At 43.3% G+C, this 12798-nt stretch overlaps 1 protein-coding gene and 1 long non-coding RNA gene across 2 annotated transcripts in view; both read right to left on the reverse strand.

Moving 5' to 3' along the window:
* The window catches only part of LOC310742573, a 403250-nt gene that overhangs the window by 238195 nt on the left and 152257 nt on the right, over positions 1–12798 (reverse strand). The window lies entirely within an intron of this gene.
* GPAT3 (glycerol-3-phosphate acyltransferase 3) overlaps positions 1–12798 on the reverse strand; it is a 29924-nt gene that overhangs the window by 8410 nt on the left and 8716 nt on the right. Inside the window, exons 3-7 of the mRNA XM_083571561.1 lie at positions 9718–9988; positions 6232–6306; positions 5399–5488; positions 3443–3536; positions 1996–2111 (exon numbers count right to left, since the gene is read on the reverse strand). Of these exons, the coding sequence (XP_083427687.1) occupies positions 1996–2111; positions 3443–3536; positions 5399–5488; positions 6232–6306; positions 9718–9988 (646 nt within the window). The remainder of the gene's footprint in view (positions 1–1995; positions 2112–3442; positions 3537–5398; positions 5489–6231; positions 6307–9717; positions 9989–12798) is intronic.

Raw genomic sequence — 12798 nt, forward strand, 5'->3', positions numbered from 1 at the left:
CCCAGCCACTCTGAGCGGCTCCCAACCGAATCTTAAAAACACAATATAGCATTAAACATTAAAAACTTTCCTAAACAGGGCTGCCTTCAGATGTCTTTTAAAAGTCAGATAGTTGTTTATTTCCTTGACATCTGATGGGAGGGCATTCCACAGGGTGGGCGCCACTACCAAAAAGGCCCTCTGCCGGGTTCCCTGTAACCTCACTTCTTGGAGGGAGGGAACTTCCAGAAGGCCCTCAGAGGTGGACCTCAGTGTCTGGGCAAAACGGCCAAGGCCGTTTCACCAGTTTTGCCCAGAGATAAGGCAGACCAGGGTGCTTAAAAAACAATGTTTATATATATCAGATTTTTTTTTATTTTTAAAATAAAATCCTTTTGGAGGAAAAATCTTTCTAAATATAATTTTCTATTTAAGTTACATTATAGTCCAAAGGCTATTCATCAGGAAATAAGGATTTGTTTTACGTTTTTCATGTGTTTCAGTTTTAAAAAAAAATTGTTTAACCACATCAGTTAACAAACATGGATACATATGCTATAATGTTATTGTTTTAGTTAAATACATTGTGTAAATTGTTACTAATGATTATTTTTCCCTTTCCAATAAAGTACAGCAGAAAAATTGTCGAAATATAAACAGTTAACTCATTAGACCTCAAAACAATTTCATAATTATCTGTCTATGTATTTCTAATAGTATAACCAAATCAGGAATTTCTGATATAACTGAAAAAACTACTCTGAAAATTTATCATTCCGAAAATGAAACCTTCATCTGGTTGTAAATATTAAGATTATACCAGCAAGAATGAGTCTTTCTGCAAAAAAAAAGAGATTTAAATCAAGTCTTACTGACTAGTGATTTAAATCGTGATGTAAATTGATTTGAGCTAAATCAAATCCACCCTGAGGCAGACTATACCTTTATTTGCATTTGCAAGATTATCAATGGACAGAACCAGTGGCGTAGCGTGGGGGGTGCAGGGGGGGCGGGCCGCACCGGGCGCAACATCTGGGGTTAGGGCAAATCCATGGGTTAGGGGGCGCAAATCCACGGGTTAGGGGGCGCAAATCCACGGGTTAGGGGGCGCAAATTACTTGCCTTGCCCCGGGTGCTGACAACCCACGCTACGCCACTGGACAGAACTAATGCAATGACATATCACAGAGACTACACACCATTAGCCTGATCCTCTTTCGTATCTTACTTTTCTAATCCCCAATGTCAGTTAACACAAGGAGCGCCACTTTACCGTGCAGTAAATAAGAAGCGTACAAATATGTTAGCTTTAAAGCATGGGTAGGCAAACTAAGGCCCGGGGGCCGGATCCAGCCCAATTGCCTTCTCAATCCAGCCCATGGACGGTCCGGGAATCAGCATGTTTTTACATGAGTAGAATGTGTCCTTTTATTTAAAATGCATCTCTGGATTATTTGTGGGGCCTGCCTGGTATTTTTACATGAGTAGAATGTGTGCTTTTATTTAAAATGCATCTCTGGATTATTTGTGGGGCCTGCCTGGTATTTTTACATGAACAGAATGTGTGCTTTTATTTAAAATGCATCTCTGGGTTATTTGTGGGGCCTGCCTGGTGTTTTTACATGAGTAGAATGTGTGCTTTTATTTAATAATAATAATAATAATAATAATTAATAATAATAAAATTTTATTTATATCCCGCCCTCCCCAGCCGAAGCGGGGCTCAGAACGGCTAGCAAGAATAAAATAATACAGCATTCTAAAATCAATTCATTATAAAATCAGTTTAAATCAAATCAATTCAAATTCAAATTCAAATGCATCTCTGGGTTATTTGTGGGGCATAGGAATTCGTTCATTTCCCCCCCCCCAAAAAAAAAAAATATAGTCCGCCCCCCAAGGTCTGAGGGACAGTGGACCGGCCCCCTGCGTAAAAAGTTTGCTGACCCCTGCTTTAGAGCAACCCACAGCCATTTGTCTCTTGGTGTTCGGGTAAAACAACAACAAAGCCCATACCTTTTCGTCACCAGGTGGCGATCTTTCATTTCGGAGCGCTCAAACCAAACATGTGGGCAGGCTTTGACGGTGGCTCTCTGAATCACACCCATTAGGCCCCCATGAGCTTGGCCCACCTGTAAGGTCCCCCCACCAAAAAAAAGACAAAATCAAATCAACAGGGAGTTCCTTCAAAATAGTTGCCTTTTAAAATTATAAAGGAGCCTTGTGAGTGGAGTTGATCGCCCCCCCCTATGCATTGAAAGTGATGTCATTCTTGAAGGACATGATTATGTCATCTTTAAGTGCCCACAATCTGCTTTTTTGAGCTTCCATTACTATCTGTTTGCTGGGAGGTTAACAACGTTGTGTCAGGGAGGTGGTTATCTCACACTTTCTACTGCACGTTACTGTCACTTCCCAGAATCATAGAATTGTAGAGTTGGAAGGGACCCCTTAAGTCATCTAGTCCACCCCCTGCAATGCAAGGATCTAAGCTAAAGCATCCATGACAGATGACCATCCAACCTCTGCTTGAAAACCTCCAAGGAAGGAAAGTCTACAACCTCCTGAGGTAGATCATTCCTCTGCCAAACAGCTCTCACTGTCAAAGTATTTTCTGATGCTTAGTTGGGATATACTTTCTTGTAACCTGAATCCATTGGTTTGGGTCCTGCTCTCCGAACCCAAACATTGTTTTAATGGCATTTAATTGAACATTGTTTTAATGGCAGGGTGCAGATGGGGCCTTTGCCACTTATCTGATATTGACAAAGCCAGGCATGTCCAAAGACCATTTCGGGGGCCCAATTCAGCCCACTGGTTGGTTTAATCTGGCCCCTGTGGCAGTTTATTTCCTGGGGGTAATAGCCTAAAAAAAAGCTCAACAACTTCAAAGGTTAACAACTTTGGTTGGTCGGCCCTCATGGCCCTTCACTTCATCAAATCTGGCCCTCTGTGAAAAAAGTTCGGACACCACTGAACAAAGCCTTCATGGCAGTGAACTGGGCAGGCATGTCAACAATTTGTTTTGCATGAGGAGCTATTTTTCTGGCAACCCTACACACAGATAAGACACAGCCTTTGAATATCTGCCTTGATATAGCACTAAACCTTCCTCATTTTCTTTCCCCATTTACCCTTGCCTCTTCTTTCTCCGTTTCTCGGTGTTAACTGTAAGCTCCTCAGGACAAAGACCTGCTTTCTTAAGCAATGTCAAGTGTTATCCACACCGATAGCACTGACAGGTGAACACTATTAAAAGTGCTTCTGTGCAGCTGCACAGCTAAATCAGTTGCACCAGTTCCTCTTCCTTTTTGCATCAAGAGTTTTCTCAACTCAACACGAAGCAATGGCTTCAATTATTAGCAACTAGGAAGTAGCTACAGTTCAACGCTGGCTTCATGTACAGAGGTCTTTACAACTCTCAGTCCTTGCAATTGCAAAACTCATGAGGCTTAAGACGTACCATTGCGTAACAGCCATCATTGGTCAAGATTATGACGTCTATTGGGGATGTGTGGTTGGCAACACAAATTCCTCCCTTCTTAGGCTTGTTCTCCCTGCAAAATGACAGGAGGACACCACAAGTTTTTCACAACTTTCCAGTAGGGGACGAGCGGCTCCGAGATGCCCATAAACCTGCCGCATGTTACACGTGAGTATTCTTCGCTGTAAAGGCTTAATAAGCAGTGTTGCCATTTAAAATGCATTCTTTGTCAACATTTAAGATTTCTAAGCTGCAATTCTCAGCCACAAGCAAGACATTTAAAGCAGCGCACAGACTTTAAAAAGCATACAGTGGTACCTCGGGTTACATACGCTTCAGGTTACATACTCCGCTAACCCAGAAATAGTGCTTCAGGTTAAGAACTTTGCTTCAGGATGAGAACAGAAATCGTGTTCTGGTGGCGCGGCAGCAGCAGGAGGCTCCATTAGCTAAAGTGGTGCTTCAGGTTAAGAACAGTTTCAGGTTAAGTACGGACCTCCGGAACGAATTAAGTACTTAAACCGAGGTACCACTGTATTCTGAAAGCAATTGGACTTGGCATTTTTTTAATGGTCTTTAACCCCCAGAAGACCCACACACAGGCACTACACAGACAACTTGTGGGACCTTTCAGCTCAAGGAAAAGTCAAGTAAGAGGGGGCATGATAAGACTTGTATAAAATTAAGTATGCTGTGGAGGAAGTAGATAGAGAAAGGTTTTTGTCCCTCTCTCATAATACTCAGGCATCCAGTGAAGCTGAATATTCAGGACAGATAAAAGAAAGCACTTTTTCACACAGTGCATAGTTACAACTATAGGACTCCTACTGGAAGCAGCTATGGCCACCAACTTGGATGGCTTTTAAAGAGGTTTAGACAACTTTGTGGAGAATAAAGTTATTAATAGCTACTGGGTAAGTCTCCCCCCTTGGGAGCATTCCAAAGTCAAGGCATCACCACCAAAAAGGCCCTGCTTCATGTCACTACCCACTGCCCTTTCCAAAGGCCCACAGACTATACTCAGAAGAGGATGTTGACATCCGAGCAGGGAAAGATAAGCCCAGATAAGCCCTGTTCTTCATCATGCAGAGCCCAGAGATGACAGAGTGGACTGTACCACTTGAGACAGCTGGGGGAAGATGAAGTTTCTGAATCCCATCTCACAACAAAACACAACAGGCCCTTCCAAGCGTCCTTTTCACTGTGTATTCATGATGCTTTCGGGGGCAGTTATGTGCAATCCCACTTCGCATACCGTTTGAGCCTGCAAAGATTTTAGGATGGACATAATTTCTTTGTTTCCAATTGGTGGCTGCCCTTTTGCTTCCCACCAAAATTCTGTAACTGTTTAGACCACAAATGTACTGGGGGGAGGGGGGGACAGGTTGTCCCAGATGTGTTGTGCTCCAGCGCAAAAGTACAATAATGCAGTAACGTTGGAGAAGCATTGCAGAAGTGGAAGGAATGTGTGGACAGCCCAGTATTAATCCACCACCATGGGGTCACGAAGAGTCGGACACGACTAAACGACTAAACAACAACAACAACTAGGGAACTACTGATGTACCAAAGACGTAGTACAGAATGTACCTGCAAAAGCAACACACCTGTCTGGAGGGACCCAAACACACACACAAAAAGAACTTACTTTAAGTTAAACAAACAGCACTTCAGCTTAAAAGAGTTGATGCGCCATCCATTCCTTGTGCTAGCAGTTTACTTGCAGGGGTGTTTTGTTTTTTTACACAACAGAATGTTAAAAAGATGTGATCCCAGACTTGCAAACTCTAGTGGTACAATTCATTCTACCACTTGATTCTGCCTGATGTGTACATCAGCAGCAGCAACAAAATACACCTTGATCTACCCAGCACCATCAGAAAAGAACTTATCTAACTTCAGTCCTGGGAAGGGGTCGTGTTTTCTTTCACTCACTTGTTATGGTAATAAATGTTGCCAGAAAGCGCTCTGACAAGGATCCGGGAGCAGGTGAGGTGGACAAGGTCACTCAGCCAGTCTTTGGTTCTGCAAAACAGGAAAAACTGGGTGTAACAGCAGCCTTAGAAATCTAAGTTACGTAGGTCCACATTTCCCGGGATCTCAGAGTTGCAGCACTGGTTATTTACACATCACAACCTAATTTCAACTTCTTGATAGCAAAAGAGGAGTCAGCATTCTAAACAAGCTGCAGAACAAAGAGTTCAGTAGCTCTGTCTATAAAGATACATATTCAGAAAATCGATGATTTGGGAAAAGTGGCCTCCCAAAAATAATGGATACCCTCTTCTCTACAAAACCCAGCAGCCCCCCCACTTAATTCTCAACTCGTCTTGTCCTTTCAGCTGCTTTTGATCATGCTCTCCCCTTATCAATTACTTTTACACCCCAAGTCTATAAGATTGTGTCACCAGCTGGTCCCCATCTCTCTGCTTGTTATTTCAATGTCTCCATAAATGGAAATTCCCCCTTTGCTTTCCCTCTTATAAACACAGTCACGTATGTTTATAAGAACTTTTCTGGCAAAACGGATGGGCCATTAGTTTTACACAGCGAATAATGAAACTTGCTCCTGCAAGATTATAAAGCTTCGCACGATATAACATTACGCTTTGGCAGGTGAATCCCAGCTGTCAATCGGCATTCCAATAATTCCAATAAACAGCTTGCATTGACGCAAGAGGTTGGCCCAAGCCAGAGGTGGAGTTTTGTTTTCTCTTTCATAACCTCTTCTTTTCCCAAAGTTACTGATGCAAAGGAGATCCACTTACTCCCCATTTCGAAGCTGGCCTACCAGCGTGGCGCCGCAAATCATGGAAAGGATCCCAATGTGTGCCAAGGTAACCCTGGGGAGGGAAAACAAAAGGGAAAATCCAAAATGCATTATCCATTCAAGACCATCAGATCCTACTTGGAGCATCTTCAGATAATTTGCAATTGGAAATCCTGACAAACGAGTTTGATCGGAAGAGAAAGGCTTCCTTGAAGTGCATACTTTTGGTCTCCAGATGAGTTTTTAAAATGTAACCATCTCCATAACCATGTAGCATACTTGGATTCACAGGGAAACCCAGCCAGATGGGCAAGGTATAAATAATAAATTCATTACAGTATTATTATTATTATTACTATTATTACAGTGGTACCTCGGGTTACATACGCTTCAGGTTACATACACTTCAGGTTACAGACTCCACTAACCCAGAAATAGTGCTTCAGGTTAAGAACTTTGCTTCAGGATGAGAACAGAAATCGTGCTCCGGCGGCGCAGCGGCAGCGGGAGGCCCCATTAGCTAAAGTGGTGCTTCAGGTTAGGAACAGTTTCAGGTTTAGTACGGACCTCTGGAACGAAGTAAGTACTTAACCCAAGGAACCACTGTATTATTATTATCATCATCATCATCATCATCATCCTTCTCCAATCCAGGCACTGACCACCTTGACTGCAGCAAAGTACTGCATCGTGTGCCTTCAGGCGAGGACTTGGGTCACGTATTGTGGTATGGATTAGTGCTTTTAGAGCACTATTTCCCAAACTCGAGTCTCTAGCTGTTGTTGGACTACAACTCCCATGATCCCTAGCTAGCAGGACCAGTGGTCAGGGATGGTGAAAACTGTAGTCCAAAGAAAAGCTGAAGGCCCAAGTTTGGGAAACACCAAGCGCCAGACTAGGGCTTGGGCAACCAGGGTTCAAATCGCCACTCAGCCATGAAGCTCGCTGGGTGACCTTGGGCCAGTCACTGTGTCTTAGCCTTACCTACCTCACAGGGTTGTTTTGAGGATTAAATGAGGAGGGAAAGGACCATGTTGTCACTTTGAGCTTCTTGGACGCAAGCTGGGATACATACTAGTGGCCAAAATTGTGGGAACCTTTTGGGGAAACTATTTCTAGGTTTGATGGCTCACAAAACCCGATTGACTCTCTAAACACTCATGCTCATTGGTTACATACTGCATATCAACCTAAGCAACTTATGCTTCTTTTTCTGGTTATTTGGCTATAACTTTTGATAGAATACAGATAACTGAGCAAATTTGGTTGCATGACATTCTTCATTAAATTATCTTTCCATTGATATGTAAGTTTATGGTGTTACTCAAAAGAAAAGTGGTGTTGTGAGCCATCAAACCTCAGAAATACACTTTTCCCAAAAGGTTTCCACAATTTTGGCCACTAGTGTAATTAATAATAATACTTAACTCAAGCTTGTATGTTATTTGCAGCATTCCTGCAGAGTCCAAGGGTCCATCTCAGCTCAACCCCAGTGACAGAGAATAGCAAAGGAGAGCATTTGCCGGGCTTCAGAGGCCAGCGGGAGGAATCATCCAGAAAACCAAGGGACAACATAGCGTTATACCACATTGGGCCATTGGTAACACTGACTGGCCACTGCTCTCCATGGTTCCAGCCCAGGCGTTTAACCTGAAACCGCCTGTGTGGAAAACAAAGTGCACTGCCACTGAGCTACCGCCCTTCGCCAAATAGACGTGCCATGTCATTAAGTGGCAGCTAGGCTTGTTAATCCACTCTATTAAAAAAGAAACCGGTGCTGGCTTGCGCATAAACCTTCAGCCTGGCATGCAGTTTCGGCTTGTTCTCAGGGGCTAGTTGAGCAGAGAACAGCGTTTGTGCACCAGGCCCTTGCTCATTTAAAACTGCTAAAGCTCAACTGGTTCCTTCTGAATAGGTAGGAGGTTTTTTCTCTTTCTTTCCTTCCTTTCACACAGGGTGGATAAATATCAACAATTTTAAAAATACATATATCAAAAAAATAGTTTTTTTAAATTTAAATCCGATTTTTTAAAATTAAATGCTTTTGGAGGAAAAATCTTTCTAGTTTTCTAGTTAATTTACATTATAGTCCAAAGGCTATTCATCGGGAAATAAGGGTTTGTTTTTAATTATGTAGCATGAGGCTTTATATGCCATGTTTAATTTTTTTGGTAAATTGATCCATTCATAATGTCATGCTCTTCCAGACGTTTCTGTAAGGTTATTTGGGGCATTTTTCTAACGAGACGATATTATCACAGATGCTTGTTTTTGCAGTTCTCAAAAGTGTGGATTTGTGTCTGCAGAGATAACATGCCTTTCCTTCACAGGAAAAATGTTATAAAATAAACATAACAGAGTTGAGGAAGAACCTTAATCCCATTGTTCCTTTGCAAATTTATATACACAGATTCAATTTTTGTTAAATAAATTGTTTAAATTGTTATTAAGGAAATGAATTTTTTTCTCTCCTTCTAATAAAATACAGCAGAAAAGTTGTCCAAATATAAGCAGTTAATTATGAAATTAGTGTGAGGTTTAATAAGTTATCTGTCTATGTATTTCTTATAGTATAACCAAATCAGTAATTTCTGATATAACTGAAAAAACTACTCTGAAAATTTATTATTCCAAAAATGAGACCTTCACCTTGTTGTAAACATTAAGATTATCCCAGCAAGAATGAGTATTTCTGTAAAAAAAAAAAATTATTTAAATAATAATAATAATAATTTATTATTTATACCCCGCCCATCTGGCTGGGTTTCCCCAGCCACTCTGGGCAGCTTCCAACAAAATATTAAAAATACAATAAAACATCAGTCATTAAAAACTTCCCTAAACGGGGCTGCCTTCAAATGTCTTTTAAAAGTAAGATAGTTGTTGTTCTCTTTGACATCTGGGGGGAGGGCGTTCCACAGGGTGAGTGCCATTACTGAGAAGGCCCTCTGCCTGGTTCCCTGTAACTTGGCTTCTCTTACTGACTAGTGATTTAAACCATTATTTAAATCATGATTTACAGTCATACCTCGGCTTGAAGTAGCTTCGGGTTGAGTGTTTTCAGGTTGCGCTCTGCGGCGACCCGGAAGTAACGGAACGAGTTACTTCCGGGTTTCGCCGCATGCGCAGATGCTCAAAATGACTTCGCGCGCGTGCGCAGAAGCGGCAAATCACAACCTGCGCAGACACAGGTTGCGTTCACTTCAGGATGCGAATGGGGCTCCGAAACGGATCCCGTTCGCATCCAGAGGTACCACTTTAAATTGATTTGATTTAAATCAAATCCACCCTGCTTTCACATTATTCATCTTTCTTTTCTTCCACATTATTTTTTCACTGATTTTTTTAAATTTTAGATAGATAGATAGTCTGGAGAGGTTGCCCACTGGCTACTCAAGGTGTGGACAATGGTGAACGTGATGGGCCCACACCCTGGCTCTGTATAAAGGCAACTTCCTACGTCCACAAACAGAGACAGGCTCACCGAAGAGGCAGCAGGAGACAGTAGCGAACAAAGACGCCAATGACCCACACGATGGTCAGCCGTAAACTGATGTAGTGAAAGTTGACGTTGGTCCTGGTGAGGAGGTTCCAGGAGACCAGCTCCTCCGAGGTGAACCTCTGGGTGACTTCGTCTTCCACAATCGCTTCATACCCCTTTTTGCAGAAGTAAAACACATCGGAGAGCTCAAAGTCCCCATGGCGCAGGCCAGCAATGGCTTTCTCCATGGTGGTCTGGTCCCTCTGTATGATAACTTCAGGTAGGGAATAAAGAAATAAAAAGCACATTACAGCTCAATGAGAAAATGAAGGCGGGCAGTAAGCAGATCAGTTACCTGCAACACAAGTTCCAGGCAACACCTGGTACCATTTCCACAAGGTCAGTTTATACCTGCCATTAAAAGGACCAGGTGGCAACATTTTATCTAGGAGATCAGCAGGAAATAATTTTGCCATTCAAAGTCCCATTAGCCCGGTGACTTCCTGGGCGGGAAAGCCTTGCTCCTCCACATGTGGTTTGGCTGAAACCATTTGGAATTACTTCACCCATAATCAGCTTTCTAAAACACATCTGCTGTACCAGCTTTCAAATAACCAATTGCATAAATTGATTGGGAGTGTGGAAGTGGAGGTGATGCTTTGATCCAACAATAATGACTTGTTCTGTTGAGTGGGGATCGCACTTTCAGTGTGCTTGGCTACCTAAAAGACCACCTGCCCCTCTGTAGACTTGTAAGATTACTTAGACAATCTGGGAAAATTCTACTCATGACACCACACCCTACAGAATATGAGAGGCAGTGAGCTGAAAATGGGCATATTCTGCTGTGGCCCTAATAAATAAATAATAATTATACCTTGCCAACAAAGGTCCATATAGTTAAAGCTATGGTTTTCCCAGTAGTGATGTATGGAAGTGAGAGCTGGACCATAAAGAAGGCTGATCGCTGAAAAATTGATGCTTTTGAATTATGGTGCTGGAGGAGACTCTTGAGAGTCCCATGGACTGCAAGAAGATCAAGACTATCCATTCTGAAGGAAATCAGCCCTGAGTGCTCACTGGAAGGACAGATCGTGAAGCTGAGGCTCCAGTACTTTGGCCACCTCATGAGAAAAGAAGACTCCCTGGAAAAGACCCTGATGTTGGGAAAGATGGTGGGCACAAGGAGAAGGGGACGACAGAGGACGAGATGGTTGGACAGTGTTCTCGAAGCTACCAGCATGAGTTTGACCAAACTGAGGGAGGCAGTGGAAGACAGAAGTGCCTGGCGTGCTCTGGTCCACGGGGTCACGAAGAGTCGGACACGATTAAACAACAACAACAACCATGAGCCAAGATAGAACTTCTTAGGCACCATCCACACTGTATATTTTACGCAGTATCATACCACTTTAAACAGTCATGGCTTCCACTCCAAAAAATCCTCAAAACTGTAGTTTGCTAAGGGTGTTGAAAGTTGTTAGAAGACCACCCCCTAGTCCCCGAACACAGCTACAATTCCCAGAATTCCCTGGGAATAGAAACTGAGCATTAAACTACTGTAGTCTTGCGAGGGGAACAGGAATCTCCTAACAACTTATCAGCCTTAATGAACTACAGTTCCAGAATTTTTTTGGGGGGAAGCCAGGATTGCAAAAGCAGTGTAAGAGTGCTTTAAACATATGGTGTAGGTGTTGCCCTCAATTACCTGTCCGCTGCTTTTCCCCCAGGGCAAAACCATGGCTGCTTCAAGCAGAACCCGCCCACTTCCCCATCTGTTCTTCCACCTGCGGCAATGGGAAAATTCAGCTCAGCAAGTGAAGCTTTTGTTTTTCCTGATAACTACATATTTACTATTTTTCCTGAGCCAGAAGGAAAGGCTGGATGTCTGGCTGCCGCACCATTGCCCAATGCGCTGGAACCCGAACCGGAGGAGAGATGACAGGGCAACTCTGGAACGACCCGAGGTCCCCAATGCAATGAGCGGTGGGGGAAATGAAAGAGTTGTTTCTGTGGTCTCGAGAGAATAATACAATCTTCCAAGCCAACAGCTGGTGAAGGGAAGAGACTCCCCACAGATCTTGTTCCTCGAGGCCCCGGCCTGACAGTGATGAATTATGCAAGCCCAGGGCGGCGTTTTAGCTAACAATGCGCTACAGAAGAAGGAGGTGCGACACTGAGTAAAGCAGGGGTCACATTCGCAGAGAGAACTGGAGCAAGCCTCAAAGGGATGCCAGGGAAGCAGGAACCAGAGACAGCACAGGGGTAAAAGAAACATTCAGAGAAGGCAATCCACCCTCCTTTTACCCTCTTCTGGGTGGGGTAGGGATATCAAGCAGTAACAACAGAAGTCTTCGAAACCTCAAGCTAGTGACTACAAAAGTAGAAGCAGCGTAATTCTTTTTCCCCCGGTCAACCGTGGCCTATTGACAACCGCAGTGCAGTGAAACCACAATTTCAAAATCTTGGTTAAATGGAAGTTGTATTAAGCAACCACCTTAAGTGCAAAGGAATCAAGGGGGGTGGGGGGAAATGTGTTGCAACTAAAGATACCAGAGCAAGTAAAATAAATCGGATAAAGGACAGATTTAACCAACTTATTATGTTGTTGTTTTAAAAAATGCCACCCTCCCGCCAAAGGAGCTTAGGGAATATCTATGGCTCTTCTCTGCCAGACCCATTTTCATTCTCACAACAGCCCTGGGAGGCAGGATAGGCCGAGAAAAGGTGACTGGTGCAAAGCTACACCGCGAGCTTCACAGTCAAGCAGGGATTCAAATCCGCATCTCTCCACTCCTAGTGCAAAACTGTGTTCTGCACCAAACTGACAAACCTGTGGTCTTGGCTTACAGGTAAGAACAAATGATAGTTTGGTCATTTGGAAAAAATAAACTATGGTTTCGGCGTTTCCGTGTGCTGCTCTGGTTCGCCAGAAGTGGCTTAGTCATGCTGGCCACATGACCCGGAAGCTGTCTGCGGACAAACGCCGGCTTCCTGGCCTATAGAGCGAGATGAGCGCCGCAACCCCAGAGTCGGTCACGACTGGACCTAATGGTCAGGGGTACCTTTAAAGGTAAAGGTACC

The sequence above is a fragment of the Podarcis filfolensis genome, assembly GCF_964270895.1.
Source record: "Podarcis filfolensis genome assembly, chromosome: 9".
Taxonomy (NCBI): Eukaryota; Metazoa; Chordata; class Lepidosauria; order Squamata; family Lacertidae; genus Podarcis; species Podarcis filfolensis.